Here is a 21,799-nt window from a genome sequence, read left to right as displayed (position 1 = left end):
AGCAGCCTTTTCCCCCTCCTCTTGCCTGTGTTTCCCAAGGCTAAGGCAGCCTCAGACACAGCACACATTAGCCAAGTGAGAGGCTTGCAGTAACCACTGCTGCCAGGCGACCATGGGGCGGGTACTGCCCTTTGACACACTGTCTCAGCACCATTCAGAGGTCCACCCAGTGTGTTAAGGAATGCGTGCTCTCTAGGACCAAGGTTACCTTGAAAATGAAGACTCTATCACTCTGTGGTTCCATCATTAATCAAAATAAAGCTCAAAATCAAGTGAACAGAGTTGAATCTAGAGATGGCCCAATGATGGAATTTTTTTTTAAGTTACAAAGGTTAATTTGCCTTTCCATTTCTTTACATGTCAGAAAAACACAAAGCTCAATCAAAAAAGAAAAAGTAAAAAAAAAAAAATCAACAAGGACACATCTTAGTTGAAATGCAAATGAAGTGGAAAGAATATCCAACCCTTGTGAAATCATTTTCATTATTATAAGGTATATATTTTATTTTTAAAAGTGTTTTCTTTAAGGATTAGTAAACAGAGTTATCAGCATCCTATAAAACTTAACAGTTAAATTTATATAGAAAAAAAGTAAAGGTAAACAATGTAAAATATATGTATCACATTGCAACCCCATCAGTTGTTATTATTAACCTCATATACAAATATACATGGGGTTCAACTTTTGACATGTCATGGACCCTATTGAAAATATGAGAAAACCTAGGATGCTTGAGAAAATACACATTATCAAATGTTTACTAATGACCTGAAGCCTAAGAACCCAGCATTGGAAATCCTGCTTTCAGCCTATTCATGACTTTTAATCACCTTTCCTACTTTCATTCAATACTCAGTGGCTTGCAAAATGCATTGCTTGTGAAAGGAAGAAATCTGGATTCTAGTTCCCAATCATCCACTTATTCTCTGTGACTTTGTGCAGGTCAATCAATTTCATTCATCTTCAGTTACCTCATCCATAAACAAGCCTAATAATACCTTAATTGACTGAAGACTGAGGCCTGGAGCAGGTGAGAAATCTATAGGTTTTTGTATGCGATATAATTGCACTAAAGAATGTTATATAAGGAAGAAATAGCTCATATTCTATCATATTTCATAACAAATCTCTAGCTTTACCCAAAGGAACACTAAATTTTTATAATCCTCTTTGAATACACAATTATCAACGTAGGATGACACCATTTTCTTGTGGACTTACCAACATCGAACCTACAGAAAATTACCCAGGACATCATTCTTTCTAGATTTACTTTTAACAACAACAACAACAACAAACTATAAAAGTCACCATTGCCCTTTGAACACACTTACCAGCTGACTGGCCGCGGTTGGTGGCATCATGATCACTATCTCCCTGTTCACTGTCTCCATGACCACTGTCCTTAGAGCTTACTATGTCAGCTTCCTGGAATGCAGAACTAGAAGTACAAAAACGTGAATATTAGAATAAAAAAGGTGAAGAAACACAGAAAACATTCTTCTGCCACCACATGGTCACCAATGGTGCTGCAGATTCATAGATGTCTCAATTGGCTTTATTTCTGCAGAAAGGTAGTTTTCATCACCTTAAGCCTAATTCTTTAAAACTGAGCACAGCAGTCAGTTTGAACCTTTTAGGCATGTCACTTTGGTCATTATTCTATGATCAGAGTTATGTATATGTTTATATCATTTTCATAAAAGAAAGTATATATTCACCTGGAATAGGGAGATTATCAGAAGCAGTGTAGGAGTATAAATTGATAAAATATTCAAATATATTCAGTAAGTTGTATATAGATGAAATATACCCATATTTTTAATGTATTGTCTAGGAACCCCAACATAATCGGTATTTACATTCTGATCTAGCTGGAGATGCTTTATACGTCTTCTATTTTAATATTGGATAATACACCTAATTCCTAATTTTAGTAGGTAGGGGGGGGAAAAAGAGTCCATACCTGTTAACTCGGCGAGGTCTGTCAACTAGATAGCTGAGCTCTGCTCGCTGGTGTTTAGTCTAGAAAAAAAATAAATAAATCAAGAGCATTTGAACGCTAAGGGCTTAACTAGTAGTCTTCTTTTGAGGTTAGGAATTGAGTCTAGTTTAAGTAATTGTGTACAGTTTTATGAATTTTCAAGCCGTCCTAAGACCTCACCCTAGGGATTGCTGTTTAAGGGAAGGGCAATACGTAGAGACACTTCAGTCTAGATTTGCAATGAAGGATTAAAAAATTGCAAAAAAAAAAAGCCAATTCTAAACGTGTATGTGTGTGTGTGTGTGTGCGCGCACAATTAAGGAGAGAATGCAAATGACCTCATAGCTAGGGCTCATAAACTATTGTCCCTCATAGAGTCAACCTAGGTACACTCTGCAGTCCTTCTTTCAGTGGCCTAAAAAAGTGTTTAGGTGCATACTGGTTGACACAAGAAAAACAGCACGCTCAATAAGCAAAAAGTTTGGATATTTTATGGAATTATTTTGTTGTTTATTTTCAAAATGTGCTTAAGATACAAATGAGCTATACAAGTATTCATGAAAGTCAATTAATAATATCTAAGACTCAAATAAATAAAATAACCTGCCAAGAAAGGAATCATAATTCCCCCCCCCCAAATTTTTCCCCCTCCAAGCGCCCTCTGCATTCTCCTCCCCACCTCCACCATCCACACACCCTTTCTGGTCCAAACTTTCTTGTACATAAATCAACTCTGTTCTCCCCCTCCCTCCCTCCTTCCAACTTTGCCACTTCTCCATCTTTTAAAAAGAAATCGGAATTGACAAGCCAAATTCTTTGAAAAAGAAAGCCAACAGCAGTGATTTGTCAAGAACAGTGGCAAAAGGTGATTTTTCGCTAAAAGATATATTTAAGGTAACAATTGTTTAAGCCTTCCGTTAGTTTACGCTTACAGGGGCTTGTGCCAAAGCAACTTCATTCAAATTCACACTGTGTGGGCGTTGGGCTTCAAGAGCGTCTGTAAATGCTGTCCAGAGCAGAACTGAAGGCTTTTCTGCAACCCGAGAGGAAAGGATCTGATAACTTATTCACTAAAACATGCATTCGAGTTTAGACAACTGTGCGAAGTTAAACAATCTATAGCTTACTTTTACACGCGACTGAAAGCATCGATAAACAAAGCAAACAGAATTAACTTTATTAATGCCTGGGACAAACGCAAAGAGAAAAAGACCTTTGCCAGTACCAGAAAGTCCCTCCATCGCAATTCCCTTGCTCCCCCGCGCACTTTTCCCTTTACCCTCAGATTTCTGGAAAGGGAAAGGACTGAGAAGGGGTTAGGATTTTAAAGGAACGATGTCAGAGGGAAGGGGGAGGGTCCAAGGTGGCAAAGCACCAGGGAGGAAATGAAAGTAAACGTGGAGGGGTGGAGAGCAGAAAATTAGAGACAACAGGAAGCTTAGGTTACATACGAAGGGGTAGGATAGCCTCCCCCCAATTCCTGCCCCCACAAAGATACAAATAAGTTAATATCCTAAATATAAATACACAGTGCACCAGAGATACAAGGGCCGGGCTAGAGGAGGCTTTCAGATGGAGGAGATGAGAGATGGTGGTCCTTTCGCTTCAGCCTTACCTCGTTGGACAAAATGCTTCCGTTGGAGATGATGTCGGGCTGCTGGTCTGTGTAGCCGGTGACGATGGCCCCACAGGGGTTGTGCTCAGTGTCCGTACTCCGGGAAGGGCTGCAGGGCTTAAGGAACATCAGGTCGGTCTTGGCGGACTCAGGGGTCAGGCAGACCTGGTAGCAGTAATTCTGGTTGTGGTGGTGGGAGCCGAAGCCCCCGGACTCCTCCACCGGCACTTGGGCCGGGTTACTGGGTACATTAGAGCTTTGCACCAGCATGATGTCCGACTTACTGAGTTTCTTCTTGCGCGCCCGGGCTTGGCGGCCGCAGCATGTCGAACCCCCGCTGCCACAGCAGCAGCAGCAGAGGCAGCAGTCGCTGGCTAGACACGTGTAGATGTTGAGCTTCTTCTCTTTTTGGCAACGCACCGCAAGCACGATCATGGCTAGCAGGAATATGAAGGACACCGAGCCCAGCGCAATGATGAGAATGAGGGTGAGGTCCAGCGAGGTCTCCCCGCCGCCGGAGCGGCTGGGGCGCTGATGCTCCCCTGACCCCCCGCTACCGCCCCCGCCCCCACCCTGGGGCTCCACAGCTCCATCCACCAGCTGCACCACCAGTGTGGCAGTGGAGGACAGGGGCGGCTGCCCGTGGTCGCGCACCTCTATCACCAGCTCGTAAGGCCGCTGGGGGTCGCGCTTGGCCGGCACCCGACGCGCCGTGCGGAGTTCCCCGGTGCGCCAGTCCATGCGGAAGAGGTTCATTTCGTTGCCCCTCACAATGCTGTAGGTGAGTCGGGCGTTCTCGCCATCGTCCGCGTCCACTGCGGCCACGCGGGTCAGCAGGTAACCCGGCTCCGCCGACCGGGGCAGCACCTCGCGCGCTGGAGTCCCGTTGCGCCCAGGTAGGGGCGCCACGATGGCAGGGGCATTGTCGTTCTGATCCACGATGAGGATGTTGACAGTGGCGTTACCAGCCAGAGCCTGGGGGCTGCCGGAGTCCCGAGCTTCCACTTGGAAGCTGAAGTCCTTGAGCTGCTCGTAGTCGAAGGAGCGCAGGGCGTACAAGTAGCCGTTCTCAGAGTTGATGGACACGTAAGTGAAGACGCTCATGCCCTGGATCTGGCACTCGAGGATAGAATAGGCTAGCTGGGCGTTGGCGCCCTCATCGCGGTCTGTGGCGCTCACCGCATAGATGTACGCGCCCGGCACGTTGTTCTCGGTCACATACACGTCGTAGACCGGCTGGCTAAACCGCGGTGCGTTGTCGTTCACATCTGACACTTGTACCTGGATCGACTTACTGGTGGAGAGCGCCGGCTCGCCCCGGTCCCGAGCCACCACTGTTAGGGTGTAGGAGTCTCCAGCCTCTCGGTCCAGGGGGGCCTCGGTCACGATGGTATAGTAGTTCTTGAAGGAAGACTTGAGGCGGAACGGCACATCCCCCAACAGCTCGCACTGCACCTGCCCATTTTCCTCTGAGTCGCGGTCGGTTACGCTGAACAGGGCCACCACCGTACCGGGCGCCGCGCCCTCGCTCACCGCCTCCTTCACAGTGCTGAAACTGATCTCCGGCGCGTTGTCGTTAGCATCCAGTACTCGCACTAGCACCTTGCAGTGCGCTGGCACGGCGTTGGGGCCCAAGTCCTTGGCTTGTACGTATACTTGGTACACTGGGCTCTCTTCATAGTCTAGCTCGCCGCTCACCTCCAGCCGGCCGGTGCGCGGGGAGAGTCCAAAGAGCTCCCGCGCCCGGGGCGAAATGTGGCTGCTGAAGGAATACACGACTTCGCCATTCTGTCCCTCATCTGGGTCTGTGGCGTTGAGCTGGATTACGAGCGTGCCCGGTGGCGAGTTCTCAGGTAGGGACACAGTGTAGACGGGTTGGTCGAAGGCGGGGACATTGTCGTTGGAGTCCAGCACTCGGATGGTGAGTAGGGCAGTGCCGGTGCGCTGCTGTTGGGGGGGTAGGCCCCCTCCCCCGCCGCCTCCCCCTCCTTCTCCTCCTCCTCCCCCTCCTCCCCCGTCCACCGCGGTCAGCACGTAGCGGTGCACCGCTTGCTGCTCTCGGTCCAGCGGCTTCTCCAGCACCAGCTCGGCGAATCGGTTGCCATCCCCCTGGGTCTGCACGTCCAGGGAGAAGTAGCTGTTGGGGGTTATCTCGTAGTCGCGCAAGGAGTTGGTGCCCACGTCTGGGTCGAATGCGCTCTCCAGGGGGAAGCGTGTGCCCGGCGTGGCGCTCTCAGAGATTTCCACGGTCAGGTCCGGCTCTGGGAAGGAGGGGGGGTTGTCATTGATGTCCAGCACTTCGATCTCCACCCGGAACAGCTCGAGGGGGTTCTCCAGGAAGACCTCCAGGTGCAGGACGCAGGAGGGGCTCTGCTTGCAGATTTGCTCGCGGTCGATCTTCTCGTTCACGTACAGCACCCCGGTCTCCAGGTTGAGGTCCAAGTAAGGGGTCCGCGAGTTGGGCACCGTTTGAAACCTGCGAGCTGAAAGTTTTGTAATGTCCAAGCCCAGATCTTCAGCGATATTCCCCACGAAAGTGCCATGTTCCTGCTCCTCCTGCACTGTGTAGTGAAGCTGGGAAAAGACTCCTTCCACCATCCAGAGCAAGGCAAAGAATAATAGCACAATCATCTCCAAAGGGAAAGGAAGCAGCTTCCCGCAGCCAGCCAGCCACCCAATCACCTCCCCCACCACCACGAAAAAAAAATCTTAAAAAAAAAAAAAAACAAATAAAAGTGAGCTATGTGGGGGGCTCCTGTGGCTTTCTGTCCTTAAAAATCTTATTCCTTTTGCTTCATTTTAGGGCTTCCCCCAATTCAGCCTCATTTTTCAATCTTAGCGCAGGAAGGGTGACAGGCGTCCCCTCTCCTCATCTGTAATCTTCCCACTGACCAATTAATAAAATAATAATACAATAGTCAGCGTCCTTTATTCCGACAGTCTTGGCGCAACGCGGCGCTGGCAAATCCCAAGGAGGAAATTTCGATATTTCAAGACTGTCCTCGGTTTGTCTTCTTGCTGATGGGAGGAGAAGGAGGAGGAGGAGAAAGAGGAGGAGGAGAAGGAGGAGGAGGTGGAAGAAGAGAAGGAGGAGGAGGAGGAGGAGGAAGATGAAGAGGAAGAGGAGAAGGAAGAGGAGATGCTGCTGGCACCGCTGAACATGCCTCAATGTCAACGGCTGGCAAATGCAAAAGGGCTTAAAAACAGCAAGAGAATTTTGTGCCGGAAAAACATAGAACGGCTCTGCAGCATAAAACTTTCATTCTCTTCATTTCTCCGGATGGATGTTCTTCTTGGCATTTTCTCCTCTTTCGCTCTATTTGTATATCATAGTTTGGTTTCTCTCTGTCCTCATCTCCACCATCATTTGCCTCTCTATAAGTGTGATGAGCAGTTTCTTTCCTGCTGTTTTCTTCCCAAGCCTCTTTCCCTCTAACCTGTCTCTCTTCCTTCCAGTCTTTCCCTCCTCCTGCTTCAGCCTTAGAGCCTGTGATCTCGGCTGGCAGTTTCTGAGCTCCGAGCGCTCCGCTTTTCTGTTTTTGCGCAGCGCCCTCATTCTGCCAACCAATCGCTGAGGAGCACCACCCACTGAGCCACCGCTAATTGGCTAATCTGGCTGTCAAGCAGGTACGTCACTGGGCAGCCGGGAGGGGCGGGATGGAACCCAAGTCCGGGCGGGCTGCCGGGGTGAGTGTGAGTGTGAGAGTGAGAACAGCCCCGCAGGTCCCGAGGCGGTGGCTGGGGACTCTGCCGCGGAAAGTTCCCAGTCCCCAGTCGCAGGTAATGGAGAGGGAATAGAGAGGTTCCCCTGTTTGCATCAGCAAATGAGAAAACATAATAGCAACAGCAGCGGTATCCTCTCTCCGGAGCGGGGTTTCCAATGACGCTAACATTCTTTTTCCTTTAAGGTATTTTCCTTTACTACTGATCGTGGAAATAAATCACCGGAAAGGGGTAAAGTTGCAGAGGTGCCACTAACTGTAGGGGTTACCTAATTAAGGGACTCTGGCAGATATTGGCTGGACATTTTTAAAAGAAGAGATATAATACGGATTCTGTAAAACTAAGCGTGAGGGACTGAAGGATATTGTGTGGAAAGGAGTGAAGCAGTTGGAGTGTGGGGCGGAGGTGGGTCCTGAAAAGCCGAGGGATTCACGCCAGGAGATGTGGGCTGGCAGCTACTATAGATGTGCAGACGCGTTAGACTTGCCTCTTCCCTCTCTCAGTGTATATCCACGACATTCTTACCAAATAGATTAATTCCCTTGGGGACCTAGCTGTAACTGCGAGCGCTTTGATCAATGACTGAGGAGTTTCATTTGAGCACCGCCTTCAAGCACGCCAGCCTAACGTCCGACTCGCTGGCATGGGAGCATAGCTGGGCGCTGCAAGGCGCCTCGGATATCCCTGCGCCTCACTCGGCCAAGTGCTATGCTGCGGCGGCGCGCTCAGGCTATTTTCTGCTTTTTCTGACATTTGGAGATCCCTCTCCCCGCCCCCATGCTAAACTGGGGCACCGACTGTTGCCCAGTTTGAGGCAAGACCGCTGGATGACAACAGCGGGGCGGCCGAAAACACCCGCAGGGGTGAGGATGGGTAGGTGGTCAGGGGCCGAGCACATGCGGCGCCGGAGTCTGTGCCGCTGCGGCTATCAGCGAACGCGCTTGCACCCTTAACGGTGCTCGCATCCATCCTCCTTGGCCCGGCGCACAGGTCTGTGCAAGCCCCAACGGAGCCCCGAACCACACACCCCGACTTCGAAGGATGCGCTTGAAGAGCTCTGAGTGCCCACTGCCGTGACGCGGGGGCAAAGCATCGCATCCATGCATCCAGTCCTTGTGAAGTTAAAATACAGCGCGAACTCTTCAATGTTAGAGAGTGGAATGAATGTCAATTCTCCAAGAAAAAGATTTTTAAAGGCGTATTTTGTATATTAATTACTGGGCTGTAGGGGGTTGTTTATTCACGAAAGCCGCGCCTGTTCAGTTTTCTTCTTATGCCACAATATAGAATGGTCCCCTGCGGCTTCCTGGTAATGAATGACCCGAGAGTAACACCGTCACAACCTGCGAGAAAAGGAGAGCCCTTTCCCCAACCCCGAGGTACGTTGACATTTCTTCGTGGCAGGGAATTAAGGAGAGCGAGTGTCCACGGGAGTGATTACAGACTGAGGCATGGCTCTGTGAATCCCGCGAGTGCGTGTCTAGTGCCCTGGCGCCCCCACCCTTGGCTCTTTCATGGAGATGGGTCCTGCCTTTGAATGGTTAGAAGGAAAGGATGCCAGCAAAAATGGCTAATCCTTTTTCAGCTGCAGTAAATTGACTACTGGCCATAGCCAAGAGAAAACCGCTGCAGTTAAAATGATTTTAGCATCACGTCTACTGCTGAGAATGGAGTGGCAGTTTATAAAAAGGACCTGTGGATCAATGAAAAGGAGATTATAGTGTATCTGAATATTAATAACGGCATTGCATCTGTACTTTCTACCCCTCCCCCCCCTTTTTCTTTAGATCTGCAGGATTGAAATGAAGTATTTTGAGCTCTTCCAGCTGACTCATCAGAATCCTGGACCATTTTTTTAAATGACGGTAATTTTCCAATGTTTTCATTTATACGTTTGGAAACACTTGTATGTGCGCGCGTGTGCACGCGTGTTTGTGTGTGAGAGACATGTGGCTGAATGACAATGCAGATCCAGAAATTGGGGAAGAGGTTTTGTGTTTTCAAAATGTAGATGAAGTTTGAGCCGACTTGAGGCGTTCGCTGAGAGCCACAGAGCTTCCAGAGGTGGAGATGAGAACGTGGAGAGATGGCCAGATTTGCCTGTAAATAATCACTACATCCACTGTAACACTTGAGCTGCAATTTTTTTTTTTTTTTTTTTGGTAGCAGTTGTGTTTGAGCCGGGAACTCTCTCTGCAAACGTGGGTTACAGGCGTCTCCTAGCGGCGAAAGCAGCATAGGACAAGCCAGAGAATTTTGCTTCGGAGCTTTCTGGTTCGGCAGGGTTCGCCTGTTGGGGGCTCTGCAGGATTTCTTGGGTGGCGAAGGCCTGTGTCCGCGCCGGCGACACCGGCCAGGGTCTTCTAGAGGTCTCGTCTCTCTGACTTCTGGTCTCTAAGGCTGCCTGGGACCCTCGGGGTGACGACGGGGTCTTCTGCCAGGGGGAACAGACCCGAGCCAGGCCTTCCTCCTCGCTCTGGGTAGCTCCAGCCAAAGGCAACGGAGAGAGCATTTTGTTCAGGGCAAGATTCAGATACTGGCATTAGTAGCCTTCCCTGCCTCCTTACCCTGAAACCATTATATAGCCCCAGCCCGTCACCCACAAAACAAAAGCCTTTTAAAAATGCCTCTTAATTCCTTTTCCTTTTACATTCCCTTCGGTGAACCCCGGAATTTAGTGAGGCCATGATTACGTAAAGGGCCTCGGTAGTGGGGTTCACGACCTCCTTGAAGTGCCGAGTATCCTGTGATACTGCATCCCTCTCTCCCTCCTCACGCTATTACTGCGCCGGGAGGGAAACAGCAACACCTAGCGAAGACAACCTTACCCCCTACGCCCAACACCCCCTCGGGGGAGCCAACCATCTGGGTCAAAACAAATTGCATCCTAAATCAGAACGGGAAAGTAGTTATTATTATTTCGAGGGATGTATCAAAATCACTTTTCGTAAAAGCCCTGGTTGGTGTATGAGAATGATAATGCGCACTCATGTATTTCATTGGCCTCTAAGTACAGCAGAAATTGGGGGGCGCTAAAGATCCCACAAATGCATTTTATATGCAAGGTTACAAACCTTGAAACTAGGTAACAGGGTTGCCTTCTTCTCTACCCTTTTCTGGAAAAGGCGGGAGGGAAGCAAGTTTGTTAACCAGCGTTTGGATAAATGAGTGTTTGCAGTGATTTAACTTGACTTGAAAGCAATTTGTTTCTAAATCCTCTTATTATTGCAGTGTGCCCAGAGCTTTGAGAGATTTTTTTTTTTTATATAAAGAAATGGAAGAAAAAAAATTTAAATTGTCAATAAGAAGTCTTTCAAACACCAGACCCAGCCAGGATTGAGCTAGATGGTTCCTGGCATTTGTCATTCCCAGCAAGGAGAGTGCAGAGAGCAAACTCAGAGGACCTGGACCCTACAGCATCTCTTATGGGTATCCTTGAAATAGGTTTATTTGTAGCAGTGTAACTTAAGAGGTGGGAAGGCAAGGCTTTGGAGACAAAGCCACAGACATTGTGTTAATTTGTGTTCAGTTACTGTGGAGAGAGAATCTTGACTAGAGTTTCTAGAAAAGATTTATAGCATATGCTATTACAAGCGTTTAGGTAACTCTTTAGATACTGTGTTGTAATGTTCTGAACTCAACAGAGAACAAACCAGTCCATGTTTTGGGGACTGGGAATACTAGATATACCATTACAGCATTACTTGATATTCAAAGTAGAAATGTTCTTCTCCATTTTGTTTAACCTAATTAATATTGGTGTGGCTTCACATTTCAGTGTCTTTTCAGTTATCAGACAGGGCCAGCATTTTGTTAAACTCTAAACAGTGAATTAAAAGCACTGATGAGCTGAAGCAGCCCTCTAATGCAAAATGACAAATTGCACTTAAGCAATACATGAAGAAGAAAATGATTTATGGATTTTTACAATGGTCTGAGCAAATGAAAGCAACATGAATTATACATCCTAATGCTCACGATATCATTTTCTAATAATACTGTTTCAGTTCAGATGCTACACTCTCATCCTTTCTATAAGAGATATTGATCAATAAGAGGTCCAGGAATATTTTTAAATTAGGCAATGGTGTCTGATATGGGTTCCAAATGTATATATTTCTCCTGAGTATGGTGGGAGGGGTGAACATTGAACATACTAACATTCTAGTCAGCTCCTTCACATCTTTTGTCTCTGGGTGATAAATAGCCCTTTGGAAACTTATGTTTTGTTCCACACCTTCTTCTAGAATGCAAAGAAATAGATCTAATTTAGAATGACAATCTTTATTACATCATGACCTCTTTCTCTGAAAATCAAAATGCATAATCCCACCTTACCTTTTCCTTTCATTGCTTTTGATATTGAAAAATCTGATTTTTCCAAAATGTCTCTTACCTTCTTCATTTTTGTTTCATCCTATTTTTCCCGAAAATTGTTTAATTCCTTAGTGTGTTAAAGACACACCTGAGTTAGTAAAAAGGTTATATACCTTAGTTTTATTTTGGTCTTAGTAGACAGAATAGATCTTATGGTTGTCTTAAATTACAGAAAAAAAAATCAGGTAAAATTTTATGTGGTGCTTGTTTTTTGAGTCTGGAAAAAAAAAAGTCTAGTTACCTCTGTGTTACGATGAGCGACTACTCCTAGCACTTTTATTTAACCATTTGTGGCTTATATAAGTATTTTAGGGCATGGGTAAAATTTTAAGTGAAGACCGTGTCTTTGCTGTGTTACATACCCAACCACAGGAAACTTCTAATTACCCAGAGGCCTCCAGAACCACATTATTAGGCTTAATCTTAATTATCCAGGTTTATAAAAAAAAGAAAAAGAAAAAAATTGAATCACAGCTTCTGCTTTTGACAGCATTAATAATCACTCTTACTGAAAGTTTACTGAAATCAATGAAGTGATTAGGATTGTAAATAAGAACTACAAGACATCACATTTAAAAAGCAAGCTGCTTTGCTAATATAAGTGATGTGTGGGTTTTACTGATGGGGCCCAATGGTAGAAATGAAGGTTTAAACATTAAGATTGATTCAGAACAATTTCAAAAATTAATTGCAAGCCCTGGTTAAGTTTATATAAGTAAGAAAAAAGGTGTTTAGAATTCTGTGTGTCCCCCCCCCCCCCAGTGTGTTTGCTGCTTATTTGACAATGATACAGTCAGCATAATGCTAGTGTTTGTCTGGTAAGTATAAATTGTTTTCTTAAGGGGAAGTCCCTTGAGTTTATAAATACAAAATGAGCTTATCCAAGTTGTGATTAGGGTTACAAGCCATAGCATTATTTTCTGAAGAGTTTGAAAATGTTATTGGAGACAGACACCATGCAAAGAATATCAAACATAACTTGAGAATTACATTAGTAATTAGTAATTGGAGTTACAATAGTAAACAGTAGACACTTGAATAAAAAATTATCTATTCCAGTTTGACTGCCTGCCTACTTAGTATAGCTCTTTATATTAGAAACTTGATTTTCATGATGTCTTATTTCAATGGGCCTGGCAATGCTACACTGTAAAATGCTTTATTTTATTACAGTTTTTTGGGGCTTTTTAGGTGAAACTGACTAATGACCTTTAAACAGCCAATGTATTCCAAGCATGCTTACATAAGTTATCATATCCCTGCCCATGTCTATAAATATTACCATTTCAATATTACAGGTAAAGATACTAAGGATGTTCAGAATTTAAATAACTCGTCAAATTAATACAAAATTCACATCCAGGCCTTTTGATGCTCATGTCGAGGCTCACTTTCCTACACCATGATGTTTTTCTAGTTTGAGTTAGATTTATTTAAGAAGTAAAACAAACAAAAAAATGAGCTAATTTAGAGGTCGGGTTCATCCAGATTTTGTATGGACAGCAGTATTGGTCAAAATGGCTAGTACATTGAGTTGAGCCGTTGGGAAATTCATAAATGAATTTAAGGAGGTGGTGTGTGTGTGTGTGTGTGTGTGTGTGTGTGTGTATTTTCAGGAAACCCAAGCTTGAATATGTTTTCTTACAAGAGTGAATGGTTTATAGCAGCCATCTCTTTCTCATGCAGAAGTGCCTGACATGGGAATTGTAGGTTTTAATGACTAAAAATGGAAGTTGATAAAGCAAATGTGTCCAAAAGGAAGGCATCTCTGCCTCATCCAGTCCTGAAAAATACAATGTTGATCAATGGTCCCGGCAGTATTGCGTTAGTTTATTAGAGTTTGTTAAAAGCTAGAAAAAACCCAAGAAGTATATCAGTTTTTTCCAATGCAAATATTAGTGTTTATTTTGTATATTTTTCTGAACTGGTCTTTCATTTAAAAGGAGAACTGTTTCTTTTAGCAAAATATCACTTTATACTAATTTCTTCAGTGTTGCTCAGAAAAGATTGTTTTAACTTGAAATTTCAAAGTTAAACAAATTTATTTGACAATTTTGTGCCAGCAGAAAATGGAAGGAAACAACTTTAAAACAATTTTAATATGGAAAGAAATAATCAAAGGAAGATGATATGGGATCTTATTTACCTACTGTAAGTAAAATATGTACTATTATTTTGATAATAAGTATTGACAGAGGAAATATCATATTTCTTTTAGAAGTGTACCCAGTCATTCAGAGTATGTGCAATGTAGGCTCTGCAGGGTAAGTTCTATATCTTAGTCATTTTTAAAGGTACCCAACTGTGGAAGGCAATGATGTAGTAAATTATGAAGAACATAAACTTGAGAATTAAGCCAAATTGGGCTCAAATCACTGCTTCTCAAAATATTTGAACTTGGACACATTACTTAACTCCTTTGAAACTCTGTCAAAGTGTATCAAACATGCTGAACATCTGTTAAAATATGATGATATATATTGACCTTGTAGAGTCATTGTGAGGCTTAACTAAAATGTTCTATGTAAAATTCTAGGCCCATAGTAGACTCTCAATAAATGTTGAATATTATTATAACAAGATGTTTTGAATGAAGTGTCCTTATTGAGATACTTATTGAGAATAATTGGCTTTGATTCCTAATGATTTTATTTCCTTCGTGAAACAGAAACTAAAGTATTTACTTTGAGGTGCAAAAACAATTCCACATTGTTTCTATTTTGCAGGAAATTATAATTTTGAAGATTGGATGCAAATAATAAATGAAGAAGACTAAACTAACAATACTTTAATTAGGCACCAAGACATAAAAATCAATAATGACCTTTTTTCATAGTTGTGTTTTATTTTAAAACTTTTATTTGTTTTCTTCCAGATAAGTTTAAATTTTATATTAGTTTTTAATTTATATGATAATACTGATATGTAGATAGATTTAAAAAATCATTTTGATAAGAACATGCTCTTTCATTGTAAAAATTTGTTTTTCTTACTTCTGTATTTATCAAAATTTTAGGATTAAAGTACATTGATTTGATAGATTCACTTATTTTTCTTCCAGTTCCTTGATGTAAAGCTTTAATACCTACTACTCTATTCATGATGATGAGTACCAAAATTCTCAAAATTAAAAACGAATTAGTGTAAATCAGTTACTTAAGATAGAATGAGTTTATTAGAATGACCAATTCTGAGTCTCAAGCCTCAATTGTATTTAACTTTCTCCTCAGCACCCTTCTCCTTGTAATTTTTCTGCTCAATATTGCTGTTATTAATATTCTTTTCAGTAGGTTCTTATAACTTTAAAAGCAAAAACATGCATGGGTGCTTATGTGATAGGAGCACAGTCATCTGAAAGGATAGAAAAAAATGTAAATCATGGGTATATTTTTTTAAGGATTCATACTCAATTTGATATATAAATAATATACATCAAAAGGTTTTAATAACTTAATTGAACAGTATGAAAAAAACCCTGTTAAAACATGTAATGACTATGACAACCAAGTGCATAAAGAGTAAAGGAAAGACTAGAATAACACCAATTAGTTAAACAAAGATTCCCAGAAGAGGGCAGTTTTTGTTATGATTGATTTATTTTTGAGAGAGAGAGAGAGAGAACGCAGGAATGGGGGGGGAAGGGCAGAGGGAGAGAGAGAATTTCAAGCAGACTCTGCGCTGAGCACAGAGCCTGACCCAGGGCTTGATTTCAGGACCCTGAGATCCTGACCTGATTCGAAATCAAGAGTCAGTCACTCTTGTTATGTTACACCCCTTGTTATGATTTAAAACTATCTGAAGCAGGTTAGAGGAATTTGCACACTAAAGAAGTGAAGGCAGTGATAGCAAAAAGCTTTTCTATAGAGATCATAAAGGCCGCAAATTAATCTTTTCAATTATGGGGCAATATCCTGACTCTGGACTTAGTTCCTGAAGTCTGCAATGTCAGAAGGCCTTAATTTTGTTTCATTGGGTTTTTTCCCTCCGCATCACCAGCTGCAAGAACCTGGCCAAATTTAAGGTCAGTAGACAAGGGTGAGATCCTCATTTGGCAATATACCTGAATAATGCTTTTGGTGTGGTTTGGGCTAATAGCCAATGTTCAGCCTTAGAATTATGATAAAACATAATATTATTGCTTGTTAGCATATGTATTTGAGGACCTTGGCTGTTGCTAATCTAATGATGAAGTGCTGATTGCTGATTTTCTCAAACCATTTTTGAACCTTTCCTACTGAGACTACCTAAGTAAGTATCTAATTTAACAAGAACATGTTTTCATTCTGTTGGACAGATAGAAGAGGGAAGTATTACTTAAGCCTAAGGAACCTAACAAAAATTCAGCTAAATGGTCACATTTTTGATGGATTTGTTGGCTGCATAACCAGTACTTCATAAAAATGTGCTGACTAAATAAATGAATGATTGACCTTTTAACTTTCTACTATTATTCATCTTTAAAGATATTTCTAAGATATTTTGCTCAATTCCACAATCTATGTTTTTTTATAGTCCATATTTGAGAAAGGTCTTTTTAAGTTGGTTATTGCAAAGAAACCTAAGATGGAAGGTTCACCGTGTAAGTGTTCACAACTAATGAAATGTATTTTTTTTCTCCCCAACTACTACTGAAAAGTGATATATCATTACGATTTTGTTTTCTAATTTTCACCTGATTTCATATATATAATGTTGACCTTATATACAGATATGAATAGAGTAAGTAAAATGGCTAATATTCTGAATTATTTTATTCCTTTTATAAGGTCATGACAAGCTAAGAAGGAGTCCTCTGTGATTAGAATGTTAGATGTTAAGGGATGAGATGGGAGGACATTTGCTGCTTCAGATAGAATCAGGAGACACTATAATTTAGAAGAGTATTTCAGGGTTCAGTTAAAAAGAAATGTTGATTACCTTCGTAGACTCAAAGAGATATACTGAATTTCAATGCAGAGGGGACACTGTCTTGCTTCTAGCTTCTCTATTCTTCAATCTTCTGAAATGGAATTATGTCACTTCAAGAAAAGGCTATTGGTTGCCTTAGTGTATATAGATACATATATATTTTTCCTTTTGTATTCCCCAGCTTCCCTATTCTATAACTGCCAGACCCATTTTGTGGTTTAGATGTTACGGAGTTTGGAAATAATTCTGTAATTAGTCTGACAACTATTTTACATATGCAAGATTAAGAGTAATCCTGTGAGGTTTTTCACAGACTAATAAAGTCAGGATTAGTTGACCAGAATGAAAGGGTTTCAGTGTAAAGGTAAGTACACATGTTAGGGAGAAAAAAGGCATAGCAGTTAAAACTATGTTTTTGGTATAGGAAAATTTAAAAAAGTATCAATGAAATAGGATGGATGTCACAACGTCCGGTGATGCTATATGTAGAAGTTTGCTTGGTTTAAAATGGAGACGTTTCATGTCTGTTGTGAAAAGAAAGGTTTAGATTTTCATCTTTCATGATATATGAAAACGAATTCCCTGCTGGATTTGAGCATTAATTAAAACATATAAAACCATGGGATAATTAGGTTTATGATAGCATCTGTCGACTGAAAAAAGAGGTAAACTCGAATTACCAGAAATTGAGTTTATTCGGGAATAGCAAAGGAATTGCAAATCAAAAGGAAAAAATATACCAAATTTTTGCCAGTCCGAGGGACTCAGGAGGCTGCATTTATGAGCAAGGAACACGAGTGGAGAGTCCGACCAGAATCCAAGCAGTAGGTTTATTGGCTTGAGGAGAGAGAGAGATTGTTCGCGGATGTTCATTGGCCCAGAGATAAGTTTCCCTCTTTTTTAAATGGGGCATTTGCGGGAAATCACGCTCCTAGGTTTCCTTAAGAGCGCATGCGTGAGATTCTCCATTTCGGAATCTCGGAAGCTTTGTTTCGGTTTTAGACGGTTCGCACGTGGCACGTTTACATCACAACAGGGCTTAACCGTGTGCTCTTCGAGTTTACTCCTGAAGGCAACTAACAGTTGAACTTCTAAACAAATATGTGAGAGACAGCGGAAACTGTGCTCTTCGCACAACGTGAGGCCCTCGAGTGGAGAACAGTAACCTTCTGGGAGGCACTCCCGGGATCCCTTTAACCGAAACTGCTAATGGTGGCAACAGATGGAGATTCCGGAGGGGGAAATCGAAGCTTGAAAATTTTGGACCTCTTTATTGCAATGTGAGTTCCTTTTGAGAGTGATATGGGAGGAGGGGGAATTAATATTGTTAGCCTTTCAATATATTGCTCATTACCAGGGTTAGAAAAATCCCCAATTTTTGATGTTGAGATCCCCAGAAACTCTTGAGAGGTTTACTTTCAGTTAGAGAGTCCTGAAATAATAACCTGTTTTTCAGATTCCAAGTGGAGAGTATTTCTAACATGCATAGATAACTTTGACAGTGTCTTCTGATTGGAAAACTAAGTTACTGGTCGTTTTATGGTTATTTCTTACCAAAATTCACATTAAAATTTGTTTAAAAGGTTTTTGTTTTTTCATTCATTTATGTTTTAGTGTATCATTTCTTATTTAACTGTTTTTCTAAGATTAAATATATACGATTTATCTCTGGAAGGCAAAAAAAAAAAAAAGTAAATATCAACCTAGAGCACGTGGTTTATTTATTTAAAAAATCTATTGATCTTTGTCCTGATTCTGTTTAATAGCACACCCGAATTAATCTAGGCTGGGAAAATTCATTTACAATTTTAAAATGAATGCCCCTTTAAAAAAGTGCTCTTTTTTTCTTACCCTTAAAGTTAGTAGCTTGGATTTAGCTGACTTTCTCATGACTTATGTAACATTTTTATGTTTAAAATAAGGACATGCATGGGAGCATGAGATCTGATTTATAGACTGGAGACTATAACAAGAACTCCTCTATTTCTGTGCTCTGAAATTTTACATATGAAGAAGAATTTTAGTTATAAAAGAAATATTGATTTTATAGTTTATTCTAAGTTTAATAATTATGAATAAAATGGATTAAAAAATAAAGGTTATGGCATTTAAGAACATCTTTTTAATATGGTGCTCTTCTCTTAAATTGCTGATGGTCACAGAATCCCTGCTGAATTTGTATGGTGTTCAGCAACATTTGCGAATTTTCTTTATCTGAGAAGAATGTGTTACATTTCAGTGAATTATAGGTGGCAGTATACACAGCTAAATTCTATGTTTTATTGCAGGTAGATAGAAGATATATTAGTTGGTTAACAATTTCATATTTAAGCTTACTGTAATCCTAACTCCCATTCTGAACTCCCCTTTCCTTTTTGTTTTTAATAAAAACATCAGATAAACTCCCTCAAATAAGAGCATGCCTGCTCTTGGGAAGTATTTTAAAGCTTAGGTTTATTCTGAAAGATACAAAAAAAATTTTTTTTGTAATGTTATTAAAGATATATTAGAAACAATATAATATTCACTGACCAGTTGATTTAATATTAACATCAGAATTTTAAAGCTGAAAGTCTTCTTAGAATTACATATCAAACCAGTGATGAGATTTTTTATTCTGTCTCTGCATCTTCTGTTTTAAAAGTTACAAGCAAATGTGTTTTGACTGCTAATTGTAAAAATTCAATACTTTCTTGATTTACTATCTTGAGGTGTGATATCTATCTTTGAGAATAAGTACAAAATTGCTATTCTTTATGCCTCATATCCACCCTGAAAGCATTATATTCGTGAGTATGATTATAAAATTATACATGATGTAAAGAAACAGAAAAACTTTAAATTGATGATCAATACCCGTACTGTGGCATTTTATGGAGAATAAGAACATTAGGCATTAGAGTGGTCCATTGACACCATTCCTTCCAGAAGTTTTCACGACGTGCATTCAGAGGTTTTATGAAGGTTATTGAGAGACATACAGGATTGGAAGTTGGGGCAGAGTGGAGCTGAGAGCCAAAGAGGCAAGCCCGTCAAACTCTTGTACCCTGCAATTTTCCTGTTGCTTTGTTTTACATATTGAGCTTTGTCAGATAATCTCTTTCCTTTTTAAACTAAAACCATTTTATCTAATCCCAAATCCTTATAAAGGAGAAAACTGAGAATAGAATAGATTCAGATATTGCTGAGGGTCAAGTCAATAATTAGCAGCGTAGGGCTGACATTACCCAGTACTGCCACTATACTGCTAATCAAGTAAGCGGTATTTACTTTGTATGTGTAATTTCTCCATTGTGGGGTTTTTTTTATGTTTGCTTGCTTGCTTTGTTTGTCCCTTTCCCTACCATAATTGTTTATTCATTTTAATGCAGTTACTTTGCAATTTGGGACCTATATGTAGCTTATAATTTTCAAATAGATTTGCTTGCTTGCAAATGCTCACATTAATGCTCGGCAGTTGTTTTAGGATCATTTGGTTCTCTCAAGCTGATACTGAAGCATTATTAATTCTCATAAGAAATAAGTAAGAAATTCAGAAACTGTTTCTTCAAATTTTTTTTTCAAGGTCAAAAAGTCAAGTTCTCAAAACTTGAACGTTTCTTAAGTACTTTCCAACAGGTTTTATTGTTTTTTGATAAGATGTGGTTCTCTAGCATTTGGAAGTATGAATACCCGTAAGCATTTGGAGTCTAAAATAGGTATAGACCAGTAGAAATGTAAGAAGACATTAGCTAAATGTATTGAACTGAGTTCATTTGAAAACCAAATTGAAACCATGAAAATGTTAGGAGAGCAACCCTAAATCTCCTCCCATTTGGGTTGGAAAAATGCAGTGGACCCCAGGACTTTGCCTCGTGTTTTTGAATAATTTACTCTCTCAGATAGCTTTTGAGTCAAATAGCATGTTAAGAATAAGTATCTTTTCACCTGAAAGAAATATTATGTTTGGAACTATCATATTCCCACGGAATATGTCTTTCTAAGAATGTTTTATTATTATATTAGTTGAGATCTCAATCTTTCCCACTATGGATGTCTCAGTTTAATAAAAAAAAATAAATAAGTAAACATTGTCAAGATGTTGATGGATATTGCAGGGTGAGTACAGCTGACTTATTTTGCATGTTTAGATAGGGCCTGGGAAAAAATCATTTATTTAGGTTGTGCTTGCATGGACCTGTATGATAATCTAGATTTAAAGTTTATGAACTCAAGTTTATTAAATATAGGGCCCTCCTCAGAAGTTAATAAATTGTTATGCTCCATGTAACTTCAATTTGAAATTAAAAAATGGCAAGAAATTTTGGTTTATTCATTTATTCATTCAAGAAATGCATATTCAGCACCTACCATGTGTCAAGGTGTTTGGGATATATTGCCTTCATTTTACCGTGTGTGTGTGTGTGTGTGTGTGTGTGTGTGTGTGTGTACAGACAACAATAAATGAATGTATTAAATAAATAAATCGTTTAGTATGTCAGAAGGTGGAAAGTGCTGTGAAGAATAGGAAAAGCTGAACAGGTTAAGAGGATCTTTTAATTTAAAATTAAGTACCTCTGAAATCTGTGAGGGTTATAGAATTCACATATGAAATAGAGTGTGTTATTAGTAAGTGACTATGGTGGTTTGCCATGGAAAGAGAACACAAACACAACTTTAGCTGTTCTTTTTTTAAGATTTCCTTCAGGAGTTGCTTTAAAGTAGATTTCTCATTAGCCATTAAATTGAATGTTTTCCCACTAGGCAATTTGCCCCAAACACTAAATTAGTGGGAGAACCATTAAAATAACTTTGTCATTCTAATGGCAAAAAGGCTTTTAAAGAAAAAAGGTGTAAAGGGATGTTTGGATATAGCGTAGGCTTCCTTTTTTTTTTTCCCTTGGCAGAAAGGTAAGGTAGTATTTAAGAATGTGTCAGTGGAGGTAAAACTGTGGTTTAAGATGTTGAGTTCCCAGAAGGAGACCTTGGAAGAATTTCTTGGTTACATTATCAAAACCCTTATCTTCCATGAGGAATGGCTAAGCAATAATAAAAATAAATTAAAAGTGAAAAAGAAAATGTAGTTATCGTCATTTGAACAAGAAAGTTTCACATGGAAACTGACGACAAAGAACTTCATCAAACTTGACTGCTCCAAGAGCCTGCTTCCATTGCCCTTTGCAAAAATACCATTCTTATGCAAGCAGTGGTT

General features: G+C 41.0%; 1 protein-coding gene and 1 long non-coding RNA gene across 2 annotated transcripts in view; one reads left to right on the top strand and one right to left on the bottom strand.

Annotated features, from left to right (window-relative positions):
- PCDH10 (protocadherin 10) overlaps positions 1–6,266 on the bottom strand; it is a 39,775-nt gene extending 33,509 nt beyond the window's left edge. Inside the window, exons 1-3 of the mRNA XM_057309967.1 lie at positions 3,601–6,266; positions 1,968–2,026; positions 1,336–1,442 (exon numbers count right to left, since the gene is read on the bottom strand). Coding sequence (XP_057165950.1) covers positions 1,336–1,442; positions 1,968–2,026; positions 3,601–6,231 — 2,797 coding nt within the window. The 5' untranslated portion in view covers positions 6,232–6,266. The remainder of the gene's footprint in view (positions 1–1,335; positions 1,443–1,967; positions 2,027–3,600) is intronic.
- Positions 6,267–17,669: 11,403 nt separating this feature from the next.
- LOC130543305 (uncharacterized) overlaps positions 17,670–21,799 on the top strand; it is a 46,063-nt gene continuing 41,933 nt past the window's right edge. Inside the window, exon 1 of the long non-coding RNA XR_008958558.1 lies at positions 17,670–17,888. This is a non-coding gene — a long non-coding RNA (uncharacterized LOC130543305). The remainder of the gene's footprint in view (positions 17,889–21,799) is intronic.

This window comes from Ursus arctos, unplaced genomic scaffold (assembly GCF_023065955.2).
Source record: "Ursus arctos isolate Adak ecotype North America unplaced genomic scaffold, UrsArc2.0 scaffold_11, whole genome shotgun sequence".
Classification (NCBI taxonomy): domain Eukaryota; kingdom Metazoa; phylum Chordata; class Mammalia; order Carnivora; family Ursidae; genus Ursus; species Ursus arctos.
This window is presented reverse-complemented; position numbering and strand designations above follow the sequence as displayed.